This window comes from Solea solea, chromosome 13 (assembly GCF_958295425.1).
Source record: "Solea solea chromosome 13, fSolSol10.1, whole genome shotgun sequence".
Classification (NCBI taxonomy): Eukaryota; Metazoa; Chordata; class Actinopteri; order Pleuronectiformes; family Soleidae; genus Solea; species Solea solea.
The window spans coordinates 9,966,562-9,993,947 of record NC_081146.1 but is presented as its reverse complement, the minus strand read 5'-3'; the positions used below and the strand labels follow the sequence as shown (position 1 = coordinate 9,993,947).

The following is a 27,386-nucleotide window of genomic DNA, read 5'->3' as shown; positions in this document are numbered from 1 at the left end:
TTAAATATGAAATAATTAAAACTGTACAAACCACAATATCTTACTTCTTTAATATATGTTGTCTTTTTTTAATACCAAAACATACAGTTCCATAAAAGGCATGGCAAATGGTCACTGAGAAGCAAACGCAGACACTGACAGGTGGATGAGGAAGTTCATGTGCGAAATTACCTCACATTTCAAAGTATTTGCGGGGAAGTGAAAATGCAGAAAGAACGAGGCATTTGTCTGAGACACTTCAAAAGACCGAAATCCATTCTGCTCAAGACAACCGTGGTAAGAATCTCAATCTAAGATTTTCTTTTAAAGACTTTTGCACTGGAAAAAAAAGAAAAACAAAACAGAATATTTAAAGTGCATCACATACAATATATTTCAAGATATTTTGTGTGCATGTACAATTCTGCAAAGCATATGAGGCTTATATGGATAAGAATAGACAGTGGTTTTCTGTTTAATTATTGATAATAGGATAAATATATGACGCATACCTACTGTATCTTATTGTAGGCTACAATATTATTACTTGTCCAGTTTGTTTGACAAAAAAAAACTTAATCAAACCACACAAAAAAACTTTACTTCTTATATTTGCAGTGATGGATTGCAAACATATATACTTGTAAACATGTAAACATAATTATTTAAATCTCCAATTCCCTCCCATCATCTAGTAAAACAGAAGCATTAATCAACACTGGCTTTGCCATATTTTTGGTTTTCCTGAAGCTAAGACAAAAGTAGTACTAATTTAACTTCAAAACCTCTAAATGATATTCTTGTGGTTCATGTGGGGAAAACACTATCCATTTCAGATCGGAGGAAAACAATGGCCTGTGTTGACGTTGACATGGACATCCACGGAGGTGACGAGGAGCCGAGCAGAGCCGGCAGACAAAAGCTGCTTGCGCCCAAGATACTAGAGTACCAAGCTACAACGCTCGTGCCAGACAACAAAGGGCAGCTGCACGGGCTGCTGCAGAAGCAGCCTGCTGTGTTGGGGGTAAGAGCATTCAATCATCTCATCGGTGACAAAAATGCAAAAAACCTTTCAAATGTAATCTTATGCAACAGTCAATAAGAACAAAGTGTATAAAACTGTGGCCCAGGTCAAATAGGTTAAATCAACTCCAGTCGAGGGATATTTTTTAGGATTTCTCACCATTTTCTGCCAAGAAGAGTAATTATCATTCAGTCTCCATATTCTTTTTTGGGATAAAAAAATACACATTATACCAATATGTCCTAAAAGTGAAACAAAAATGTACAATTTTGAAATTGTATCAATACACATACGACTGAAACTGCACATCTTCACATATAACAGAGAAAATAAAATGTTTTCATCGTCTCACATCATACTCTCCAAAAGTCTCCATATTCGTTCATCACGCTGATGAACTGTTTCCTGTTTCTTTGGACAGAGCGTTACGCGTCTAAATCGAATACATAGAAAGCATTTTAAGAGTCAAGAAAGCAGATCAGATTCAATAGGGGCATGTGATGGTGTTAAATGTGTTGCTTCACATTTTTGTTATTCTTCTTCGGACACTGCATTGACTTCCATTCACTAGGACAGCCTAAACGCAGCGTCATCGCCAAGTTTAACCATTAGCCACAGCCCTAATCAAACCACAATTTAAATTACATTACATTACATTACTATCCAAAGAGACTCACAATAAAAATCTTAGTCCTACACTTAACCAGTCCTTGAAAAATGAGTTCTGCCTCATTAGGACCTGGTGTTGGATCGATGAGCACTGACAAGGTCAGTGTTTATGCCAGAAAATGTCCTAACTAGGTAACAAAGACTAAGTCCTCAGACACACACATAAATGTGCATGTACAAATCCTCTTGTCTGTTCCTGTGTAAGTCTCTGCAGGTGGCAAGTGGTCTCTTCAGCGTTGGAGTGGGGATTGTTTTCGCTGTGACCCAGAATATAGACGTGTCCCTCTTCACTTTGTTCAGAGTTGCCCAACTCACCGGAACGCTCGTACGTCTCTGCGGGTTCATTTATTCATTTATTTATTTATTTATTTTGAATGAAGCCTTTTTCTTTGTCAGATGTAATGTTGGTGAGGTTTCACACCTGTCATCTCTCCACAGTTCATCTTTGCCGGAGTTGTGTCCAACCTGCTGTTCAAATATCCGGCATTACTATCCGTAAGTGTGGGAGCCTCTCTCTGACAACACATCACAGCTAATGAGATGGATTATTTAATGACATATCACTGAATGACTTTTGTTCCAGCTGTCCCTGAAGGTGAACTGTGGCTGCATTATTGTAGCTGTGTTGTCTGCCTGTCTGATAGCTGTTGACTTGGCTAAATGGAATACAGATAATCAATATTTTTTGAAGGTAAGTGTAACACTCATCTGTGAACGATTGATCTGTTTTTGATAAAGTTACATTTCCTAATGAGGAACTAATGTTCTGTTTCTCACAGATGGAGCTACTGGCACTTTTTGTGATGGTGCTTGAGGTTTTTCTCTCTGCAATCCTCTGCTTCTGGTTCTCTAAAGAGAAACGTGCAAAATCACCATGACCGACCACAGCAGAACTAAATGAACTGTTGTATTTTTTTTTTATTGGTACATTTCGTGTAGCTTCTTCACAGACCGGATTGTGGTCTGTCTCTGATGTTTGACTGAGACCGAGAGTATAAGGCTTGTGGTAAACGAATGTCAGCTTGTCTCCTGTGAAGGAAAACCCTCTCTTTATCCTCTTCAACCCCTGCATCGTCTGTCTAACGGCAGCAGTGGGTCTCAGTTTGCAGTGTGTTCTCTTTTTTTCTCGCGTGCAAGTGCATGTGGTTTGTTTTTTTGGCTGATCTCACTTTGAAAAGAATTCACACATAGACTTGTGAAATATTTGTGTGAATTAGAGCTTCTTTGTTCCTGTTGACTGCAGCAAAGACATGAATACTGCAGTGTGTGTTTGAAACATTTTTAATCATCTGTACAAACTTGTCACAGAACTGGCAACAAAAGAAACTTGACAGTTAAACACTGCATCTGCCTGCTCTTTGTTTTTGTTTGCTTTGTAGAATACATAATAATAAAAAAAACAACTCATCTACAATATAAACACTGATTCATACCTAGGTCATTAAAAACAAATGTACAGACCACTGACGTACCATCATGACAGTGTATATTGTGTGTCCGTTTCCAATTTGAAATATGAAATGTAATAAAAAAAACAAAACAGTTGAACTTCGTCCACTGAGGTTTTTAGTGCCGCGAAAGCTGGACGCTGGATACACAAACAGTCAGAGGACTTCACAGCTGCGGAGAAAGAGAAGTAACACGGTATTAAGATCTTACAAAAGCAAGAACAACAACATGTTACGCTCAGGACATTTTAATTGAGTCGCCATGCAACATTAAGAAAACAAAAGCATTTAAAAAGGCATAAGACAAGCTTTACTTTGAAGTTTATGGACATTGTCAAACCTATAATGACAGTAGAGTTAGGGGTGACCCTAAATTCCTAAAATCTTTAGTGGTGACTGCTCATCACATTTGTTTACAAGACAAAACCATGTTCAGTGTCTTTGTCACCAGAGAGGAGAGAGTGGCAAGAACACATGTACATAACTTCCATTTTTTGGCCTGTTTTTGCACAGTGAGAACAAAGAAACATTGAGTGGCTACAAAAATGTTATTGTAAATATGTTTTGTACAGTTCAAATTTCAAATATAACTTTTTCCAAATAAACCTTTTTGTTTTTCTGCATTTTAAATGCCTTTTATGGTTAAAAGTCCTGACATTTAGGTGTTAAAGAGTTAAAGATTTTACCCACTAAAATGCTCACTTTATTTATTCCACTTCCTAGGTAGTCTAATTTTATTTATTATTTATTTAATATTAAATATAATTGTGAAAAAAATGTTTGTCCTTAGAAACAATAGAGAATTAAGAGTTAAGTGAGAGCATGAGAAAAATGAAGTCGCAAACAATTATTAACAGGACATCTGTCAAATATGGTATTCGGGGGGGGGGGGGGGTAAACCCTAAACCATAAAGGCCACAAGACAGCATACTAGAACTTGCATATGTGTGTGTGTGTGTGTGTGTGTGTGTGTAAACATGCATAAAGCATGCAATTCTTCAAAACTCAAACTGAACCTGACAAAAGAGAGGAGAAGAAAACCCAGAGTTTGCACAACAAACCAGCAGGTAGTACGGACACCAAAGCACAGTTCACAAAGATTAGTATTCGGAGGAAACAAAGGAACACAAGAGTATATATATATACGTATATATATATATATATATATATATATATATATATATATATATATATATACATACTGTATATATACATATATATATATATATATATACTGTATAAATATATATATATATATATATATACATATATATATACATACATATATATATATGTGTATATGTATATGTTCACTCTGGTGACACCATTACTTACTGAGCTAAACCCCCCACTTCTGTGTCAGACCACAGTAGAAAGGCCTACTGCTACATGAGAGATCTTCCTCTGGCAAAAACAGAACAGCAGAAAGGTTGTGAGTGAAACAAAGCTGCAACTTTATTTTCTATTTAAAGTCACTTCCCTTTCAATTCTAAGAGTCTTAAATTAAACCCAATCATTGAAATAACCAGTTCCCCCTACGATGATGATCACAACTGTGTATAACAGGATTCCTTTCATTATTGGATGGGTTTCTTACTTATTCTACAGACACACTAGTCTGTTCTTTTTGTTTAAGAAACATACTTGTGCTTTCTATGCACCTGTTGTCCACTCCACCGCAGCATTTTTAGAACTGAAAATGAGCCACAAACAGCCACAAACTGAGCAGGAAAGAACGAGCTGCTCGACGTCCTCCCTTGTCCGTTGTTGTGGCACCGGTACGTCATCACGCTAAGTATCTCTATTAGGGGCGACGATAGCTCAGTGGTAGAGCATGTCATCTTTCAACTCCAAGGTTGTGGGTTCTATTCTTGGCTCTGTCTCAGATGCCTTTGACCTTTGAGTGGTCATCAAGACTAGAGAGACCATTAACCTCGCCGACATGGCCATCAGGCACAGACCATCTATCAAGTAAAGGTACTGTTCTCAAGCCTGACCCAGGGCTTTACCACTTGCCTAATTACGCTTTGATGTGGAAACTTACTACGAGTGACATCCTTTCTTCATGAAAGTTGGGAAAGGGAGGGACAACAGGTGTCCCTAACTCTGGACACACTGGACCTTTAAGGAAAATAGTAATCAAACACTCACTGCTGTGATGAACTTGGTGCCTTGTGGCTGGAGGTCTTCGTCTTTCTGGAATATCGAAGGAGACGTTCTGGAAGAGGGAGGTGTGGAGGAGCACAGGAACGAGGAGGGCTCATTGTTGTTGTAGGAGTCCATGACCATGTTAGGGTGCACAGGTATGGGGAGTGTACTGAGCCCTGCTACACTCTCACTGGACGTGCAGCGGGAGGACGTCTCTGAGCTCTCAATGACTGTGGCACGGTGGAGAAAAAAAACACACAGACATTTTATGACACTGTTTTGATATTTTTCTCAAAGCTCTGAGGCATGGAATAAAAAATGTGCAGACCGGACTCAGGTGACTCCTAGTGGTGACAGCAGGAAAGACAGTGACAGACAAAAACCTCATCATTGCTTCACATACAGGCTCGAAGGGTATGTTTCTTTATAATTTTGTACAAAATCCCATTTCTGTCACGTCTTACAGAAAAGTGCAAGGCCATTTTAGTAGAATTAGTATTTCCTTCATGCATCTTCTTCATATTGCTTCGTGAAGCATTTTGTAATAGAGATTAATGCTGACTTATGTGGGGCAGAAATGTCTTATTTAATATTTTTATTTTATTTTATCTGAAGTGAAGGGCTGAGATAAGAGAAACACCACTAACTTTTGTTGGTGGTATTCCACTACAGTTTTTACTCTTTTTTAAACAAAAGATAAACAGATTCAACATCTATCTGACAAATATCTAACTGAAGATGGACACTCACTCATAGAAGGTTGGCTCCCAGTGTCCTGCTCCAGCTCGTCCTCCTCTATACAGTCGTAGGGCCACTGGGCAAAGGAGGGAACACCGGAGTATGGATGCGTGTGCGGATGTGAGGGGGCCGAGCACAGGTGGAGATTGAGCGAGCCCAGAAGGGAGGACGACGACTGGCTGCTGGAGGAGGAGGTGCTGCTGTTAGAGATGGTGGAGTGTGGTCTCTTGAATGAAGAGCAGTGCTCAAATGAGGACACGGCGATGGAGGCTCTCGTCCTGGACTCTGAAGCAGAGACAAGCACAGTGAGCTGTGAGAGAGTGGGACATGTACGTATCAACATTCCCCGGTTTTAAATCATGATAGCGGAGGTGTAACTTCTCTGGTTAAACCCGTGCAGAAGACACAGTACAAAATATCTTACTGAGTGTAATGATTTAAAACTTAAGAACGGCTGAGATTACATCCTCTGTGTTTACTTAACAAAATCCCCAAAATATGACTTACACCTCATTGTCAAGTCATTGAGGTTTCAGCAAAGAAAAAATGAAATGTGTGTGTACAAGAACATCTCACCTGACCCTTTCATTATATAGTCAATGGATCTGTCACTGATAGCTGCATCACTTGGCTTGATGTCCATGAAAGGTTTGCTTCCAATCCCCATAGAAACCATTTCCTGCATGCGCAACTCTGGAGTCAACAACAAATAATATTATATAGAATGAAAAAAGGTAACATTAAATAGGTTTAGGATTATGTAAGAAATGTATAAAAAAATCATAAAATGACCATGATATGTCATTTATATATCGGAAAATGCGTAACCTAAAAGGTCTCACCACCAACAAATGCACTGGAGATACTGGAGTCAGACAACCCCAGCTGATATAAACAACATTCACACCTACAGCCAATTCACCACAATCTACTTTGTTGGACTTTGATAGGAAACCACAGTAACCAGGATTCAAATCTGTGACCTTCCTGCTGAAAAAGTGCTAGCCACTACCCTGACGTGTTTCTCTCTTTTTTGGAAATGACCTGGCAACCCACTAGAACTGGGGCAGAGGGGCAAGTTTGGATTGCAGTACCCATTTTTAACTCGAATGGCCGCAGTAGTACATATTTCACATGTCGCCCGTTTAAAAAGTGTACAATGTAAAATGGGAACAAACCTCTGTTTCTGAGTGCCTGCCTCCAGAGGATCTTTCCAATGATGGCGGTCCACACAGCCTTGACCTCTGCCGAGCTGGCTTGAAGTATGAACGTGTCCTGTGACTTCCTCCGACGGAACCAGATCTCAAAGCGCAGGCCGCTGTCGCCAACATTTTCAGTCATGCCTATCTCTGCTGTCTGAACGGAAAAGGATAAAAACAGCACACAAAACATTAGATTTACTGTCATTAGACAAAAAGATGATGGAGAAAAAAAAAAAGTCCTGTTCTTACTTTGAAGGACTGTTTGTAGATGTAAAAGTCATATCCTCCCTCGATCTTCTTGGTCTTGCTGAAAAGGATGAGGTCTTCAAACAAGAAGACGTGGCGGAGGTATTTCCTCCGTCCACACCAGACTATGAACTCATCCTGGCAGCGGAGTTGACCCTGCTCTTTTAGGTTCACCTGGAGAGGAAGCGTGACCGTTCACATGCGTGACAGAGAACAATACAACCCTCCTGACGGGGGTTCTGACCTCACCCTACTGTATAAATAACAAGATGACCTCAAACTCCAAAAGAGATTCAATGACCTGTGCCTTATTTAAGTGGTGCACGGCTTTTATGCTGACATCAAAAATAGTCATTATAATGGCACATGACTCATGTGTTACTACTTACATCACAGCCCCGAATGGCATCCATAGCCAGCAGGTCGTTGCCGTGGCGAAGCTGGAACTTGACTAACTCCTCTGCAGTGCGCAGGTCCTTCAACTCCTGCTCCTGAGACTGGCTGCACTCTTTTATCAGGTCTTTCAGCAACAGGGCGTATTTACTCATCCTCTGGATGGGCTTCAGCAAGTAGGACGCCAGGTCCATCTTGTCCCCCAGCTCCATCTGCTTATTCTGCAGAAGACACACGTAGTGACGATTAATACGGTGCCGTTGTTTGCTTCTTCAGTTTTTACTTTTTTTTTTTACAAACTAAAACACTTGAGAATGCAAAGGTCAAAACCAATGAGCGGAATTGTGCAACTGCAGTCTGTGGAAATCTTTAAAAATGCAATAGCTGATATGATTTTTATTCAACCTAAACACAAAGTATGCCTTAAACAGAATTATTGAATAAATGTTTAACTCTGAAATGTGTGTTTGACATCTCCAGAAGCACTCAAGATTCCAGACGCACCTTAAAGAATTCATTCCCATGGCTGCTGAGCAGAGCGTCAGACTGGGGCTTATTCTTGCTGTACAGAGCATACATTCCAAACTGATCCTCCTGCACACAAGATTAACAAGTTACAACACTGACTAAAGTAACAAAAAAAAGAAAAAAGAAAAAGCACGCTGACTGAGAATGATTCAGCTCGTACGAGTTGTGCTGTATGATGCTGACTTAAATGCGTGCATGTACACACTGTAATGGAACATGGAGAGAGTGAAACTACGTCACTACGCTGGAAACATTATATTTACTTGTTTTAAACAAAACACATCATTACAGCGATGGTGACATGATGGAGTGCGGCTTTTAAATTGTCAGTGTGTCGTTGCCTCGGGGCAGATCCGCACTGCGTGGACTCACGTGTCTGAGAAAACAGCTACTGATGGACAGCGGGGAGTGAGCGCACGACTCCAGCTCTTTCAGGATATACTGAGTGTGGAAGTCCCACAGTTTCTCCACGTTCCCGAAAATGATGCTGCGCTTCCCCCGCAGGTCCTGGGGCAGATCCAGACGCTCCATCTCAGGGAAGTAGTGCTCGATGATGTAGCTGAGTGAGCGCACATACTCCCTCTCTGTGGAGATCATCTCATCCATGATGTGCTGCACTTTACTGGTGAATATCAGAACACAACAAGACACGTGCTGTTTATTCATTACACCGGCAAAAAAAGAAGCTAATCCAGACAAACCTAATAATGATTGTCTGATTTTCTCATCTTTATTTAATCCTCCACATGAGGGTCGAGAAGAGCTGGAGCCAATCCCAGCGGACATTGAGCGAAAAGGCGGGATAAACCCTGGACAGATCGCCAGTCCATCGCAGGGCCACATAGAGACAAACAGCCATTCACTCTCACACCTATGGTCAAGTGTCCAATTAACCTAATCTGCATATTTTTGGACTGTGGGAGGAATTAAACCGATGATCTTCTTGCTGTGAGGCACCTTTTTAAACATCCATCCATCTTCTACCGCTTTATCCTCCCCCTACATATTAGATTTAAATAATGTTAATGAAAGTAACAGTCAGAGTAGTTAGAGCACTAATCTATATTAAGACTAAACTATGCTTAATTCAATAACTATGCAAACATTGTCCTGTGTCATTAGTATTTGGTGAAGACTAATTAATAAAAACAATACCAGAGACAAACAGTTATGCCAACATCATAAAACTGACAGTTTATACAATAACTAAGGAGGACTATGACTTTGCTTAAGGTCAACTGTGATTGTGTTAGGACCAGGCCTGGGGGAAAACCTGATCGCAACATGAATACGGAGCCTCCGTCTTCCCAACTCCCAAGAAACCACCAGCAACAAACTAAACAAACCATTTTAAAGGTTTATTTAAAAACAAGTACAAAAATGTCTGATGGCAGTCTGGCTGTGAGTGGTTCAAGGAAGTCCTCTGCAGCTGGGATGATCAGGCCTCTTATACTGGAACCCTCCTGCACAGGATCCTTAAATGGTCCAGTACTTTCCTGTATTCTAGACACAACACAGTGGTTCTCTTCCTCACCTGCTCTGTTTCTTTCCGTCTCCGTCGCTGCGTCTGTTATGAACCCTGGACGGTGTGGACATGCTGCGGCTCCGTCCTAACGCTGGGCTCATCACATCCGGCCTCTGCAGCTTCTTCTCTGCAGACACATTGTTCGCCACCTCCAAACCCTTGATGTAGACGCCCGTATATCCGTGAATGTGGCTGACATCCGAGTGCCCGGTGTCCCGCGGCGTCAGCTCGTAGCTCATGGTCTTCTTCATGATCTTCTTCATCGGCTGCTTGCGGAGGCGGGAGGCTCCGGAGTAGACGGGCTCCGAGTGACAGGATATGGTCGAGTCGATGGTGCAGTCGCTGTCCGTGTCGTCGAACATGGACGGGCTCCGCCTCAGTTTGCTGTCAGAGTCTGGAGGGAACGTGAAGTGCGTGGAGGAGGAGATTGAACTGGAGGGGCTTTTGGAGAAAGGCCCAGCAGAATGAGGCCTGTTATCCTCAAAAGACAAGGGCGTCATCGGCCCCGGTAAAACCACACAACTATCACCGTTATGTTGTTCTGCTGTGCCGATCTGACTCTCGGCAGTTTTTAAGGAAGCCATCATCTCTACAGCTGTGGAGGTCAGTGCTGGTGTCATGGCTTGGGCCAAAGTCTCCTCTAGTTGCTGTTTGGTTTGCTGACACTGGTGCCACACTGTGTTCCACTGCTCCAGCTGCTGAGGACTCTCCAGTGACAGCACCATGTCATTGAGGGTGCTGAAGTTGTCCATGGAGAACTTGGACGCCTCGCTGCAGTAATCCTGCAGCACCTGCACCACAGACGGCGAAACACCTGAGCTGTCCAAGTTGAGGTGATGAAAATAATCCTCACAATGTTCCATCCACTGGTTTGCCTATGGATGTGAAAATATGATATAAGAGATACAGTCAGGTGGAATGTCAGCATCCAACGTTTAGGTGTACAATCTTAAAGGTTTGAAATTTTATTAAATTGGAAATGTACGGTAAATGTGATATTTTTAATACTTACTGAGTCATAGAATTCATAAAGGTTGCTCAGGATGTCAAGGTGGGCCTTCCTCTGCTCGACTCTGCTTAAAATGGAGCCCAGATGCTGCTTAAACTCAAAGAGAGCAGAGCCTGGAAGAGACTCTGGAGACTCTTTCACAAGCCGCAGGCCATGTCTCTGTTGGCGCTGTGAGGAAAAGATGAATTTAGTGTTAACCACTGTCTGAAAATTACACATAGGGACTAATCCGCACCAGCATAGGTTTTAAAAAAGGTTGAGGAAATGTGCTGTGGTAATACCTACCACAGATTCCTCCAGAAAGTTTTCCAAGCTCTCTCTCATCTCCTTGATTTTGGTCACAGACAGATTTAGAGAGTCAATAGGTGCGAGTTGCTTCTCCCCCTCTACGCTGAACCACAGTTTGATCTAGGTGGTGGAGAGGGGATATTTTTTTTTGGAGAAATCTGTTATCCAACTTTTCATAGAGTGCAAAGAAAGTCTTCACAGATGACAACATGTGGGGAGAAGTGAAGTTTGAGGTCACCTGTTGTGTTTGCTCCTCAAACTTGCGCACCTCCAGCAGGCTCTCCAACTGTTTCTGAGACTTGTTGGAGAGGATCACAAGCTCGTGAACCTCTTCATCTACTTGGTTGTACAGCGCATTTAATCCGTCTATAGTGTCCCTAAAAGAAGAAAACGGCACACACGGTCAAACAAGCACGTCCCCTCCCGTTAACCCTCCATCCAAAGTTCACGCACTTTCCCCTCAGTACCTGTAGATTTCATTCTCACAGGCCTCTTCCTTCCTGATGCGGGCTAACACAGTTCCTCCCTCTAGGCGCAGTCTGTTTAGACGGTTGTCATCCAGCACGCGCTTCATAAGATGCCTCTGCTGGTCCATCGCCTCAGACACCTCCTGAATAACACATGCATAACGGTAGTTATAAATTATACACACACAAATGTATATGAATATAACCGGACGTTTTGTAGTCCTTGTATTTTTAGTCATTTCTTCTGTGCTCTCATACATGGTCAGTACAGCCGATACTGATTCAGGTTCTGTATTATAAATACTTATTTTTATTATTTCATATTAAGAACAAAATCTTTCCAAGGTTACTTCTCTCTATTGAACAAAGATCACAAAGGCGAACCATAAAACACAAGACTACTGTGTGTCAGCAAAGACACATAAATCTGAAGGCCAGACAGCCCACAGCGACTGGGTTCTGACCTTTGACGTCTTCATGTTGCCACGTTTGCTCAGTGTGCTGATGGACTCCTGAAGGGAGGCGATGGCCCCACTGCAACTGCTGGCAAACGGTTCGATTTTCTGAGAGAAAGAGAGACGCAGAAAACGAGAAGGAGGGTAATTAAATGTTTTCTAAAAAAAAAAAAAAAAAAAAAAAAATCTGAAAAAATGTGCATGTTGTTATAAGGAAAAGTTTTTGGAAAAATGACCACAGTCTGAAATGATGTTGTTGAGTCAAGAAAAGTGATCAGGTTTCAACTGTCCTTCAACTGTGTAGTATTTTTTTTCTGTTGGTCACAAATACCTTTTAGTAAAGTAAAAAAAAAATGCTCTTAAGAAAGTTTACAAATACAGTGTGTTAATGCTGGCCTCAGTCCAGCCCCCTGTGCCACACCCACCTGTCTGAAGTGGATCCAGTGGTTGTGGTCGTAGTGGAACGTTCCCTCCAAATCCCGTGTGAGCTGGGTTTGGTCGATGTGTTTCAGCAGGGCCTTCAGAGATGACAGCGTCTCAGTCTGTGGCAAGAAAAAAACAAAACAAAACAAAAAAAAAGGCACGCACACAAAGTCAGTGTTTTCTCTTGTGCGTACTCACAGCCACAGTAACTTAAACTGTCTAAACTCCAGTTCCAGCTCCACTCCAATCTTTGTCATCATTATCGTCATATTTTTGACTTATTTGTACCACTGCTACGATGACCCAATTTCCCCTCGGGGGTAAATAAAGTTATCCATCCATCCATCCATCCATCACACACGGGATACTGTCAATATGGAAATATTCTTGACAGTGGTTTGTGTTGATTTTAAGCCTCCAACCATTAGTTGGCAGAAGGCTTTTGGCTTTTTTGACTCTCTCCTCTCACTACACAGTCAATTGTATATTAAGAGAGTTTTTTCTTAGGAAAAATCCCAATATATTGCCTTGTTTATAGTATAGCATCACCCCAGTATCAGGATATGTATTATACCGTCAGATTCCTGCCAATACATAGCTCTAATAGTGATGAAATCAGATGGATTCATCATATCTGAGTCTTATCAAAAACACAAATACATCACTTGTGTCGTTACCTGCACGTCGATGTCTCGCTCAGGCTTCACTGCAGCCTCTTTGTCCCCCAGGAAGAGAACTGAGTAAAGTGCATTTGGTACTAAAGCCTGAAAAAAATAGGGCACACATGCCATTTTAAAATAGCATCTTTAAATGGAGAAAAAAAAAAAACCCATAAAAATTACAAGATGTGTGTTTGCACTGCGGAGAATAGGCTCTTAAAGTGACGTCTAATGTACGTGTTGTGGTTTACGGAATGATCCGTCTTACATCAGAGAGCAACTTATCATCTCAATGTGATGACATGTCTCTGGTGAGTTGGCTGTAGCCGACCAGCTCCCACTATGTGGTTAACAACAGACAAGTAAGCACAGGCTTCTCCACCAGAGCCCCGAGGCTAGCCTTTTTCACAGAAATGTCTTGATATGCATTCACCTCAAATTTAAGGTGTGTCCTTTTAAGAAGGAATAAAAAAAAAAACACAAGCCATGTCTGAAACTGAGAGGCAGAAAAAAAGTCAATGTGTGAAGAGTGTTTTAGTGTAGTTTAAAAAAAAACCCACTACATATAGGGAGAGACAGAGTGAGATGCATGACATGATTTAGGGCTGAATACTCTTTGGGCGTGTTGGAGGGTAATTACACATTTTCCACTGTGGGCTCACCTGCAGTTCAGCCAGAGATGACAACAGAGCTGGAACAGGCTGCTGCCTCCTGCTGTCTATTACAACAGCCAGACCTTGATCCTGTCGTTCTTTCCTGAAAACAGAGCTTTCAAAATGAGTGTAAAGTCTTTGTCAAACAGCTGACTGCAGTCTCTGTTGTGTTTTTAAATCCTGAACACGAGAGCATTTCAGACTTGGATAACAGAGTTGGTGATTACATGTATTTTTAGTGATAAAATGTACTATGTATACATGTAAACAAATCAAGATGTGCCTTTACAAAAAAGACCCTTAAAATGTCTTTCATTCACACATTATTTGTGTATGTGTCATAATTGTATTAAAAGTGCATTCATAGGTGAAGCTGTCATATAAACGGATAATGACTGAGTAAAACACCATTATAATTAGACAAAAATCAGTTGTCTGCAATTACAAATGTGAGCTAATTAAAGTGCTGTGTTGATTCCGTGTTCTCCATTTGTTGCCATATAAATAAAATTGCTTGTATTGATTATATTGTACGATCAATATAATGTGCTTATAAAACTCTAGAAGCATAAACTGCAGAAGCATTTCTAACTGAACGAATGAGCTCAAAGCTTTGCTATGTAAAAAAATGTATTAACACATTCTGGATGAGACGCTGGCTGTGTGGTGAAGTGTCGTAAGACAAAACTAAATAAAACCTGCGTATGTGCCACTTACCGCAGTGTGGAGTAGTAGTAGCCCAGTAAGCAGGTGAGGTCACTGACCGTGCAACTCTCACCTGGCCACACCTGAGATCTGGTGCACACCTGCAGTACTGCCCTCCCACTGCGGTCTCTGTTTCCTGGAAGAGAGCAGGCCGGCGGGGTGAACACATAACATGCACAGATGTCATGACAATTTTGCCATCTAACGGAGATAGGTCATTGTTGAGAGCTTCGGGGAAAACAGTACCCGGAAAAAAAGCTTGCTTAATTAAAGATGATAGTTTCTGACTTCAGTCTTTTCCACCGACCAAACACTCACATGAGCTGACATCAACCAACAGTGGAAAAGACATATTGACCACGTGGTTTATTATGATTAAAAATAACTGGGTGGATGGGAAAGTAGTAGTCATACCTTTATCTAGTTCCATTTACGTCATTAAGTCTCCAGTTGTTGTTTTTTTTAAATCTGTAATTATGATCATTCTACAGTATAAGAGTCTGTCCACTGCTCTAAAATCTAAATTGTTCCATCACATAAATATCTGTTCAAAGATCATAGTTCCACCTTTACAGAGCCAATATGAATCACTCTTTCACAACAACAACAACATACTAAGACTGGCCAACAACATTGTCTGTTATCCTGATGAATATGGATTCTTATATATGGATATATTATATATATGAATATGGAATTATAATTAACTTCATTAAAAACTGAAAACAAAGCAAAATACACAGTGAAAGGATCCCTCTCTGTGCTGTAACTGTTCCATATTGTGTGGTCAAGTGTATTTACGTTTTATTTAAACTGCTTTGTGCAACATTGCAAATGGAGCTGCTATGGTGGCAAATCTATGCAAGTACAAATGTCTAACAATATTAATCCTATCTATATCTTACCTGGCAATATCACAGCACCCGATGTGAGCAGCTCTTGATTGACCTCTGACACCAGTTTGGGAAAGGCTGGGCTTATGTCACATGAGGAACTCGATATTGAAGCCAGCCTGACAGCGTTCCCATTGGCAGCTTTCGGACTATGTGACTCTTCTCCAGCAGACCAGACCTGAGGATGCCCTGTGGAGGAAAACACAAATAGTGAGCACGATTACAGAGAAAGCACGATTGTTTCCTTTCACCTCGCTGCTTTCTTACCTCACCATAATAACCTCATGAAACATGTGGTAAAAGGTAAAGGAGTGCTCTTGCAGTGAGTCGACACTGACTCATCGCGGCGACCAGGTGTTTAGTCACCCTGAGTCACGGCTAACTTGGCTGTTATTAGACTCTCATATCTTCACCTCCTCTGCCTTCAGTCCCTTTATAGTACATACCCCAAAGCTCTGTTTACAGGAAACCTGCTCCTGACATTCCCAAGTGGTTTCACAGTTGGTTTGTTTTTTAGACTCGATCCTGTCCCTGAGGCAGTGAAACGGCCTGAAAATGTGTGTATACTGCAGTGGACAATGAAGTGCCAACAACATGGGTAAAATGGTTTAATAAAGTAAGTGACGTATAGAGCGCCACAGAGTTTCTGTTTACTATGATGCTGTGTTGCTTTTCTCTGTCACTCATGATGATAAAGCAAATATTATTGGGTTTTGGACGATTGATCAGACAAATAAAGATCCTTTTTTTTTTTAGGTTACTTTGTAAATTGCGAATAGTAAATGGTGTGTATTTATAAAGTGCTTTGATGACTATGTGCAGCACATTCATTCACACAGCTTTCCTACCCATGGCACAGCCATCAGGACCAACGTGGGGTGAAGTGTCTTGCCCAAGGATACATCAGGACGTAGAGTAGCAGACTGGAATCAAACCAAACCCCGACCTTTCAGTTTAAAGAGGACTCGCTGTGCCACTGAGCTACCGTCGCCCCCAAATCACAACCGCAATATGAGAAAGTGATGTCAGAACACATACTAACTCCAATACTTTTGTCTTAGACCCAACTCCTCCACACAATTTCAGGGATAACAGTTTAGGAGGAAAATCAGTCAGTAAATTTAATTTATATTAACTCTTGCTCGACCATGTGACGGTCACCTGTTGAGTGTTGTCCTTCTAAACAGTTTGCGGCCTCTTGTGTTGTCCTGCTCTGTCCTGTGACAGTAAACCCTGCCAGCTCAGCCTCCATTGTCTTCAAACAGTCCACAGTGCATTTCCTGTGAAACTGTGTAGCCTGGCGTGTGTTTGCTGCACATTTCCTAAATTGCTTTGTTTTGAGAGGAAGCGGCAAAAGTAGAGTAAAGCCTCCTGAGTATTGTCCTGTGTGAAAGTCAGGACTCTGCTGGATGTGTTTAAAAATGCCCTTCTAACTTTAAAACTTTAATGGTCACATAAATAATAATTATGTAATGTGTGCTTTCTATACCGTGAGTATTTTGGCATATCACAAGTAATACAACCCTCGTGAAGGATATTCATCAGAGCAGTGTGAGTGAGTACAAGTTATGTCTCGTGTTTCTGGAGTGAATGGACTCTCCAAAGACACAGGCGCAGTTTGAAAGGCCTTTTTTTTCCTGTCAATCCCCAGTGGCTGATTGGTTCAACAAAGGACACTTTTGTAAATGAGGCGTCCCATCTGGGATCAGCGCAGCCCCCCCAGCTCCAACAACACTGTAGGGTCATCTCAATGTGGAATGCCAGGGTCCCTGTGGTTAGTTTACTGGGTTTACAGGATTCTTTGTGTCTATTGAAATGTTGTTGTGGGAAACCTGCTTTGCAATCGCTGAAATACAATCCCCTGTGAGGTAATAGGGGGTAATAGTGATGTGGTTTCATTTCTGTAGTATTCTCTAGTACATTCAAATCCGTTTATATATTGTGTATAATCTGGTTACACAGCTCATGTCTGGGAGACTATGATCTGACACTCCTGGTCGACAGTAAATACGATCACGTTTCAATTCGTGAGAGAAGCTGTGTTTTCTAAAAACAGCCCCATTCCCTCGGTGACGTCCTCACGTTGTTGACGTCCTGAACCGCCCGTCATGGACCCACACAAAACAAAACAGACTGACAGCAGAAAAGAAAACACACAGAAGTGACTAAAAGTTTTGTTTCCAGGGTTGGGACGATCCAAAAACACACACACACACACACACACACACACACACACACACACACACAGACAGAGTGGGCTTTTAAATTGCATTGACACAGTGTTAATGCTTCAACCTCAGGTTGAGCCACCACACATGAACTGTTGCAATCAGTCCTGCTGCAAGGTATGAACACACACCTTGGTAAGAAACCACAGTGATCCAGCTATTTAAGAGTGAAACCTGGTTTTCTCACCCTCGGGCTGTACTACTTGATAAGTGATAGATGATGAGCTGTGGACTGATGATTCACCCACTCACTGCTGCAGGAAGCCAAACATGTCAGCTTGTAAGACTCTGTAAAGGAACATACGACTACAACAAAATCTGTGATTCTATATACGTCATGGCTTCCAAGTATCTATCAAAATTTCTAAATATCCATTTAGTTTTAACCATTAAAGTCCCATTTCTGCCACTAGGGGTCTCTGAATCCAAACAGTGGCCTAGATTGATGAAGCCATGAGTCTGCACGGAATCATGGACATTGTTGTCTGAGGAGAGCTTTGGCGGCAGAACATGCAGGAAACGCCAACTTGTGATCCATTAAGTGACAAATCAAATTCACAAACAAAAGACAACACACTGGCCACTAGTCCAGAGTTTTTTCTCACTCAATCTGACAAAGTTATAGCTTTCATTTAGGGTAGTAAATAAATATAATTGCACATTTGCTAGGAGCTTTAAGATAGACGTGAAGGGAACAGGACATCATGCAGTTAATGCGTGCTTGTGTGTACGTTGTTCAGTAAAGACTCCGTGGTCATTTCACAATCGCCTGGCCAAGTGGAAGGGAATTGGGCTTGTAACCAGAGGGTCACCGGTTCAAATCTCAGGACAGGTCAACGGCTGGGGTGCCAGCAAGGTACCCAACCTCCGTTTCCCCCGGACACAGATAAAATGCTGCCCACTGCTCCTGCACCAGGTTTATGTGGGTTAAATGCAGAATTTCAAATGAAATCAAATACACTTCAGTAATTGGTGTGTGTGTGTGTGAGTGCAAATAAAACTAATTCAAATTCTGAAAAGCATTGGAAATGTTATATGCTATTATAGCATTTCAGTTTTACATAATTATCCAGTTTCTTGTTCTAGTTGTTCGTTTGTGGCCTGAAATGAGCTTCCCCTGTTCCAAAGACCAGCAACCGTCACTGGTGTTGGCTACTCAGAAAAATATATATAACAGTCTTGAGCTTTTAAGATATTTTCATGTAGTATTTGACACACTACATCTTTAATACCCTGTATTACCCTGTGTCATTAGTTGTACTGATATAATAAATCTTTCAAAACAGGTCAATTATAAATATTTATGCTCATAGTATATAATCAACTATATTCTCAGACAGCCGGGCGTTGTAGGTCTGCGTATTAAATGTAGAGGTTAACTGAAAATAAGCTACACTGCCCGCACATGGTCACTGTGGTGAAGGAAGATGTCTGCCAGTATTTATGATGTTTACATCAGGGAGAGAGATTACACACCTGGCTCCTCTTTGCTGCTTCTTCTCTCAGAACCAGGGAAAGCTGCTTCCACATCCAGCTTCCCAAAGCGAAGAGCATAGCCGTTGATCAGTTTTTTGGGCGACGTGTTTGCCGAGCCTCCGGAGGAGGATCGTTCGCGGTGCCCTTTGACATGGCCTGCCTTGTTAGCCCTCTCCAGTGACTTTGAGCGTCGCTCTGCACTCCGTAACCCCCTCTGTAAGTAAAGCAAAGGTGTGCTGGGCCTGAAGTCATCACTACTGAGCCATCCACGGCCGCCCAGCCTTCTCGACAAGTGTTCTCTGGAGGAGGTTCGGGTGTCAGAGCCGCTGACGGCCGCTACTGTTCTTTCGCTTAGGCCGGCACTGTGCTCAGGGCTTTCCTCCAAGATGGACTCAGAGCTGGACCCAAGGCTCATGGGGTTCTGCAAGGCCTCCATGTACGATTTTCTAAAAAGTCTCTTGCTCTCAAAGGCAACAGAGTCCCTCGGGAGGCGACGCCGAGGGCTTGGGTTACTGAGATCTGTACTGAAAGAGAGCATCTTGGACCCTGGCCCTCTTTCTTTACAGTCATTGTCCTCATCCCCCTGTCCTGTCCCACACTCTTCAGTGGCTCTTTCAATCTTAATGAGGGGTGCAGTAGGGTCCGTTGTGCTGTTGCTGTGGCTCTCTCCGCTCGGGTCCCTGTGGTCCGTGTTTGGTGAAGTGGGCTCAGAGAAGATGGAGTCCGCTCCCTGAGAGTGCAGGGACTCTCTGGAGCTGCGGTGGCTGTCCAGCGTCCCCGTGGACCCGCTTGTGCTGCAGGTGCTGAGGTGGCCACGGAAGCCGCCTCTGCTGCAGCGGGCCTGCATGATGGCTTCTGACGTGCTGCTGACAAACAGAGGGTTGACCACGTTCTTCCACGGCGTCCTGTACACAGAGGTACCAGTGGTGAGCAGACAATTCTGTAGCGGGTGCAGGTTTCGGTCGCGCGTTACATTCTGCAGGAACTCAGCTGTGAAGACGCTGCCGTACATGCTCTCTGCGATAGGGATTTCCGCAATGGCCTGCCCACTGGATGACAAACATTTTATCACGAGCTTGGCAGTCTTGCGTCCTAAAGGAACTATCTGTAGGTAGAAGTCCCCTTGCTTTAGACGGACTTTGTGCAGAGGGGCAAGCTGCAGGACTACTTTCTCGTGGATGCAGAGGGGCCACCCCTCGTGATAGAACAGCAAGCCTCTGAACTTCACCTGAGAGAAAAACCAAAGAGGAGACAATCAATTAATACCCACTCTCATAATACATTATTAGGATACTTTGGTATGCTTCGCATCATTTCAGGACAAGTGCTGTGTTCAAACACATGTTTAATGGAGAGGTGAAATGTTTCCACGTAACACTCTAGATGAATCACTGTCAGTGATCATTTAACCAAAGAGGAAAACCTGTCTGATCAGGCCTGGTTTCACAGCAGCAGCAACAACAACAACACAAATCTTAACAGTGACAGCATAAAAGAAAAAAAAGAAGACCCACAGAGGGAGTAAGAATATGGCGCTCAAGGGTTGGCTTTTTCAGCTCTTGTGAACGTCAAGGCAAAGGAGGATGTGATCTTCCTCTGAAGCCTCTCGTGTTGCCTGCAATACAAAGGCTCTCATGCATCGCAGACTGTTCTCAGGGGCAAGGCTTAGGTGATACTATTGCTCCATGGCTATCGTCACACTGTAATCACCAGAGAGATGAATGCAGGGGAATAAAGTTTCACTGCTTTGCTCATACAGTCCTAACTCGCAGCAATCAACGCTTTTGAAAGCAAATATTAAGTTTCACTCTGGACACAAGCGTCCATTGCAGCGTCTCTCACACGATTCCGAGAAGTTGGCTGCTTTACAGCTTGTTTTTAGAACAATTATCAACTGTCTCTCAGTCTTCCCACTCCGCGAAGATAATCACACTCCGCTTCACTGTTCTCACATTCTTTTGTTGCAAACTTTTTGTCTTATCACTCCAGGTGGTTATCTCTCAAGAGGAGCATTATGCTCCTTTTGAGGAATTTGGAAAAGCACGAGTAAGCGCTTCACAGACACGGTGAACCTTGCTTTTTTTTTTTATTACATTCTCTCCTCATCCTCTTCATCTGAGTCAAACATCACTGGCCGAGCTATACTGCAGAAGGAATTCAGAAAGAAATCACAGCGAGCATTCTCAGATTGCTCCGTGTCGAGGATATGAGCTACTCACGCAGGTTTCTTGTTGGATGATCTGCAGAATCCTCTTGGCAGGAAGCAAGAAGTCAATGAGGCAGCGGAGGCCGTCTCCACGGTACTGTCTCTCCACCACACTGAAGAGCTGCCAGAGGACTGTGGCAGCGGTGACAGTGAAGGGGCGGTACAGAGCCGACAAGGTGTTCTGGATGCAGTTGTCCAAAGACTCCGCGTCCTGAGGGAAAATACAGACAATTGAGGATTGACATGTTTAATCATGTCCTGCAGTAAATATGCTGGTGCAATTAAAGCTCAGAGCTACACAGGAGACTATTTTTCATCAAAACACTGCAGCATATGAGACTTTAAATGTTTAACAAAAAGGAACAAATTAATTAGAGTGAAAAAAAAATCAATCCATTTAGTGCTTTTTTGCCTCTTCCAGCAACATGTACTTGGTGTCGATGAGGTTATGGCATAAATAAATGTGAGCACAGGTTGTGAGCAGACGTACAGTGACAATTCTTGTTCAGTTTGTAAACAGCTTTTCAGATTAAAGTGTTTAATCAGAACCTGGAAGATTTGTTTTGTATGATCTCCTCAATCCCAGATTAAAAACCCATTCAAGCAATAATAACAGGTTACACTTCCAAAAAACATACACCTTACAAGCCAAGTACTATCCCAGAAGTCAACAGAGGACTCAGAAACAGAGAAAACAAAGTATAACGTTGTTGTTTTTCTTCAGCGTGATGTTAATGTTACTGTTAAACTTCCAGTTAATAGTACTGATTTAAAATCCTTAAAATTACTTAATCTAAAATAGCTAGTGTGGACGTTTATGACCGCTTAAAAAAGATATCACAAGTTTATAGTGTCAAGCTGACTTTTCAGTTCCACCACGTTGAAATTGACAGTGCACTTAGCCAGACTGTCAGGAAATATAAACATGACAGGAAACATGACATGTCAGCTGTGATGGTCTTTCCATTGGAGAGAGGGGAAACACCTGGTCATGATGACGTCACCGTCCGTGGACAAAAACAGCCAGACTGGAAAGTCCAGACTGAACTCCGATCTGGCCAGAGGAGCGATGTTATGCTCTAATAACAACGATGTCATCGCTGTGTATTATCTGACCGTGGCGTGACTCCGGTGGCCCCAGTGGCCCCAGTGGTGGGATCTCTGTTAGTTACAATGTGTAATGAGACTGATTGAGGTTACGTTCACAGTTCAGGCTGTGACCTTCCTCTCAGCCGCGTGAGCCAAGGCCAAACATCCCTCTGCTATCTTTCCGAGTGGAACACAACAGTGGAATAGAGACATCCGAGTCCAGTGATAACCATACAGGCAGATAGCAATGCCAGGAAAAAGTCCCACACTGTTACAACAGTGTACCATGCAGAAGAGTGTGTGGGCTGACGATGAAGCACCTCACTTAAGTAAGACTTCCACGTGATTTATACGCCGGCATTGACACGACAATAAAAGCGTGTTAAAAAAAACAAAATAAAAAAAACAGTGGCTAGAGAAGAGATGGCCTGTGCTCTGGTGAATTTCGTCTGGCAGACATCCCGTGCTTCACCCCTTTGTAGGATCTGTCCTGTTGATCTAAGCAGCTCAGCACCATCAATTAGAGGAGTGAGTACAGTTCAGCGCATTGGTACACATGCCATCGCTCTGCTACAAGGCGGTCATTGTGCGCTCCGCCTCTTTAAGTGCTATGAGCAGCACAGTGCTGGTCCCATGAAACAAAACGCCTACCTCCATTAACAGTCAGCCTGCTTTCAGTGAGACAAAAATGTCTCTGGGCATTAGTCACTGTTGCACCCGCGAGGAGAAGAATAACATGGTGTTTTATTGGAGGAAAGCTAACAATGGGAGGAAAGCCCTCTTTACATAGTTAGGGCAGAAGAGTGAGTTTCTCTTCAGGTTTCCAAGGCACAAATAAACAGTGGCAGTGTTTTGAAGATCAATTACTCAAGAGCAGATACTCATGCAGCTCAGGGATCAATGAAATGCTATTCAACCTGTTGCACAGGAGTGGCAGTGCATGTAATCCAATGCAGCAATATACAGTACACACACACACAACACTGCATTGATCTGAACAATAGTTGCATAACACATTGTTGTTCCATTCAGACTTGTGCTAAATAAACATTACATCATTGCTCAGGTACAGCTCTCTATTGTCAGGAACTATTGAAGCTTTGCTAAAAGTGTCACCTCGAACAGAGGGAGACGTATGCACATGTTTCAGCAGATTCACGGAGCTAAGCTGCCAGAGCGGAGCTTCTCATCCACTCTGAGCCACAGAGGAATGCAATGCACTGTGTATGGATGTGAATGTCTGAACTCAGACTCTCAGCCAGGACAGGACAGGAGTGGAGTGGAGTGGAGTGGAGTGGGAAGTCCCACTCTTTCTAACACCAGGTCTTTGTAAGCCGCGGTGATGGAGGACTTGGGTGATAATGAATGACTTGAAGCTCCAGGTGGGACACTTTTGTCTGTGCTGTTGATAAACCAGCTGTTCAAGAGGTGCACAGGGCAAGTAAGTAGGCTAAACAATAAGGGAGGCGGTGGTGGTGGTGGTGGTGATGGGGGTGATGGGGGGGGGGGGGGGGGTGTCTCTCAGTGAATCAGCAGTAGCCTCTGAAACAGACAGAAAAAGCTGGGAAAAAACAATGTTGGGGAAATGAAAAGGGGAAGGGGTGCATAACAGAGAAAGACGAGAGAGAGAGTGCAGTAAGAGAGAAGAGCTGAGGTGGTCACTGACACATTTAGTGGGTCAGTGACACAAAAGACGCTGCCTACCAGGCCTCCAGTGGAGCATGAAGCCACCGGGGGGGAGTGTAACGGGAGAGCCCCAATACAGACTGCTCACTAACCAACCTGCTTACAGCCTCAAAGGCAGCAGGCTGACAAAAGCAACAGGTTGCTCAGACCTGCCCTACTGCCAGGTGCCAGGATGCCAACAAAGGAGCACACTGAGACCTTAGTACACAGTGGAGCCCGCAGTTCCAACCAGGGGAAATCTTATCTTATGAGAGGAGGGGAGATAAAAAAGAGGAGCTGGGATATTAAGTCAGACAAAAGATCAGCACACTGGGCTGAACATTTAATTGTCTTCAAGTCCAAAGCGGCACAATTACACAAAACACAAAGGCTGCAGTTTCATCATTCCATTTTTTTTAATTGTTCTATGCCAAAATTAAAAAAATGTAATACTTGCATATAGTGCACCTCTTATATCATTCATTTGTCATCAGTGCATTACATGATAAAAGATTATATTTTGCGTTAATGTTTCGTCACACTTGACTATATAGCACAAATCAAATCACAACTGAAATATCTATCAGAAGAATCGCAGTCACATATTTCCCCCCTCGAACAACAATAATATGTTTGCCTTGAGATAACCAAGTGAGGTTACTTGTTGAATAAAAACATTACATTTACTGAGAAGTTATTGGAGTGACTTTTCAGAGTCTTGAGACACAAACTTGCCAATCAAACGGCGTTGTAACAGGAACAAACACACGCTTGTAGTGATGCGTTTAATACGAAAACAAACCCTTAAACTCCAAAGACTAGCACATGCGTCAGTGGACAAAAGCATGTAATAAAACAGCATTGTAAAAAGTCTGTAAACTAAATGTTATCTCACAAGATAAACGCTACCTCTGAGAGCCCTGCACCTAGTGAGTGCGTTACAATAATGGAAGTCTGGAGGTGATAACCTGGCCCACCCACTTACATACAGACAATATTACACTATACACTTACTATTTTTTTATTTGCAGTCATTTGATTTTACATACTTTTACCTGACTATAACATAACATTTTTCATATTTTGTCATATTTGGTGATTGATGCAAAGTGATTATTCTTGTTCATTTAATGATCATTAAAACTTCCACAGAAGTTAAATAACCAGAGAAGACTTTACGTCAAATGTCTTTGTCCCACAGCATATAAACAATATATATATATATATACTGTATATGCACAGATTCACATACAGTATATATGATTAGGAGAAATCAAGAAACAAGAAAGTACACATTTAGTGGAAGTCCTTCAACCAATCAGAGCAGTGATGAGCAGTGACAGCAGAGACAAAGGAGACTAACAAAGACTGTTGATACGTCTGCAGGGTAAATATAGAAAGGATGCATACCAAAACAAGTGGGAGGATGATAAAGAAACCTGACTTATCAGAAAGGACACAAATTTGTGTACTTTGCTGACCCAACAAATGACAGTGTGTCTACATTGTTTTATTGTTTTCTTCCGCTGTTCCCACAAATATAACATTGCTTTTGTAAATAATCGGTCTATATCTTGATCTAGCCATAAAATAAAACAAAAAAACTAGTAATGTCAATTATCTACGATAAGCCGTGTCCTATTTCTGTATTTAGTAACCGTATGGCATTAACAGAAATGGATTGAATACTTGGAACTAAATGAAAAGAAGTGTTGTGTGCATACGTCAAGCAAGAAGAAAATCCTTTGATTGTTGTACAAATTGCAAATTCAAATTGTACGTCCAACTACCTCATTCTACGCCGCTGCAAAGAAATCGGCGATGTTTTGGCTACAACGTACAGAGTCAAAATATCAAATATCTACAAGTTCAGGCATTAAAAACATCAATCCTCTGAGTGTGCACACACACACACACACACACACACACACAACAAAGTCAACTGAAGGTTCAGAAGAAGCCAGGTTTACAGCAAACACAGAGGAGGAAAGGAAACACACAGGAAACACGCACGGACAGATATTAGGGTGAACATTTGCTTGTACCTTAATACTCAGGTAGTTGTCACAACTCTGCGACTTTGCTCGGGAGTGCATTTTGCCCAGCGACAGCATTTAGAAAACGGTCACGCCAAATCCAAAACTTCAGTGAACAAATGTCATTAACTCCAACTAACTGGAATCCAGCGTACGATCCACTCTGTGTGCGCTTCTGTCGGTCATCGCTGTGATATCAACAGGTCTGGACCCATTTCTCTCCCCCTCTCCCCTTCTGTCTCTCAGTGTGCTGTGGCACTGGCAACTGGAGCAGACTGAACTCCAGTCGGAGCGTGAGAGAGGCAGTGCACTGGCTTCCCCGTCACTCATTCTCCCTCCCTCCCTGTAGCAAAAACCTCCCCCGCCCTGCTGCTGCTGCTGCTGCTGCTGCTGCTGCTGCTCTGCTACTGAAGCCTCCTCCAGCTGGATAAATGCACACTGCTGCAACTTCAGGCTCATCATTCAGAAAAACACACATACACACTACCTGACCTGTAGCCCCCCTCTCCTCCCCACCTCCCTGAGTCCCAACACTCCACCCAGCAGGGGTCGGACTCTGACTAAATCCTTTCTGCCCCTCCTGACCCCTCGCTCCCCTACCTCCACCGGCAGCTCCCCTCCTCCCCTCCTGCCACAAAGGTCTTTCTTTGTCCTGACAATACAAATGGACTAGGGTTTCAGCTTATTCTGCTGCTTTTCAAAAGGAAAAAAAAAAAAAAAGAAAGGAAGACATCAGCATTGGATTGGTGGCTCGGGTCACTCACTACAATGACATCCCGCTTAAATATTGTCAGGGGAATATCTAAAAACTTTACTGACATGTGTGGGACATCCTCTTGTGACAGAGGACAGACCAGGTCAGTCTTTAAAACAGATTTACTGTGGGGGAAAATAAAATAAGAGGATGTCTTCGAATAAACTCACTCAAACTCTTGTGATGACAGCTGAGAGGCATCACAAGGAATCCTTCAGTAAGACGCACGGAAACACAGGTGAGGAGTGAGTAGGAATGCTGCATCTCCTGTGAGAATGTGGAGATCGCGTTAAGCTGGCTCGCGTAAACAGAGGAGGTAGTGACAACACTTAATTTGGTTAGTTTAAATTTAGAGCGAGGCACTGGACTCTCGTCAGACAGACAGGCCGAGTCGGACATCACAGTGACACAAAGACACACTGTAACTGTCTGCAGATCGCACGACAAACACACTGCGGATTCCCCTGCGCGCTGACGGGA

General features: G+C 42.7%; 2 protein-coding genes across 4 annotated transcripts; one reads left to right on the top strand and one right to left on the bottom strand.

Moving 5' to 3' along the window:
• The first annotated feature begins 29 nt into the window (after positions 1-29).
• Positions 30-2,953, top strand: si:ch211-269k10.4 (uncharacterized protein LOC100150242 homolog). Its single transcript, XM_058646940.1, has 6 exons — positions 30-276; positions 816-1,003; positions 1,878-1,997; positions 2,111-2,167; positions 2,256-2,363; positions 2,452-2,953. Exons 2-6 carry the CDS (start codon positions 830-832, stop codon positions 2,548-2,550), a joined length of 558 nt encoding a protein of 185 aa, XP_058502923.1. The 5' UTR covers positions 30-276; positions 816-829; the 3' UTR covers positions 2,551-2,953.
• On the bottom strand, positions 2,938-26,492 carry zgc:158766 (uncharacterized protein LOC100009641 homolog). Of its 3 annotated transcripts, XM_058646934.1 has the most exons (24): positions 26,162-26,489; positions 21,376-21,573; positions 19,157-20,384; positions 15,465-15,641; positions 14,572-14,695; positions 13,864-13,957; positions 13,220-13,306; positions 12,545-12,661; positions 12,129-12,227; positions 11,665-11,807; positions 11,436-11,574; positions 11,195-11,317; positions 10,913-11,077; positions 9,910-10,775; positions 8,748-8,997; positions 8,352-8,441; positions 7,844-8,068; positions 7,458-7,628; positions 7,185-7,362; positions 6,583-6,699; positions 6,019-6,291; positions 5,272-5,498; positions 4,456-4,524; positions 2,938-3,292 (listed from the first exon to the last, which is right to left on the bottom strand). In XM_058646934.1, exons 1-23 carry the CDS (start codon positions 26,228-26,230, stop codon positions 4,480-4,482), a joined length of 5,205 nt encoding a protein of 1,734 aa, XP_058502917.1. In that variant the 5' UTR covers positions 26,231-26,489; the 3' UTR covers positions 2,938-3,292; positions 4,456-4,479. The 3 variants fall into 3 exon arrangements, with proteins under 3 accessions (XP_058502917.1, XP_058502918.1, XP_058502919.1); XM_058646935.1 differs by lacking the exon at positions 4,456-4,524; XM_058646936.1 differs by lacking the exons at positions 2,938-3,292; positions 4,456-4,524; positions 5,272-5,498 and having other exon boundaries at positions 6,120-6,291; positions 6,588-6,699; positions 26,162-26,492.
• Between the last annotated feature and the right edge of the window lie 894 nt (positions 26,493-27,386).

What these genes read in the sequence shown, in the direction of transcription:
- zgc:158766 (XM_058646934.1), bottom strand. Translation starts at nt 26,230, where the DNA reads ATGCTGTCGCTGGGCAAAATGCACTCCCGAGCAAAGTCGCAGAGTTGT. An exon ending in TACTACTACTCCACACTGCG is followed by an intron (nt 13,958 to 14,571) that starts GTAAGTGGCACA and finishes CTCTGTTTTCAG; the next exon opens with GAAAGAACGACAGGATCAAG. An exon ending in GTAGCTGTTTTCTCAGACAC is followed by an intron (nt 8,442 to 8,747) that starts GTGAGTCCACGC and finishes TCTTGTGTGCAG; the next exon opens with GAGGATCAGTTTGGAATGTA.
- si:ch211-269k10.4 (XM_058646940.1), top strand. Translation starts at nt 830, where the DNA reads ATGGCCTGTGTTGACGTTGACATGGACATCCACGGAGGTGACGAGGAG. An exon ending in CCCAACTCACCGGAACGCTC is followed by an intron (nt 1,998 to 2,110) that starts GTACGTCTCTGC and finishes ATCTCTCCACAG; the next exon opens with TTCATCTTTGCCGGAGTTGT. An exon ending in AATATCCGGCATTACTATCC is followed by an intron (nt 2,168 to 2,255) that starts GTAAGTGTGGGA and finishes CTTTTGTTCCAG; the next exon opens with CTGTCCCTGAAGGTGAACTG.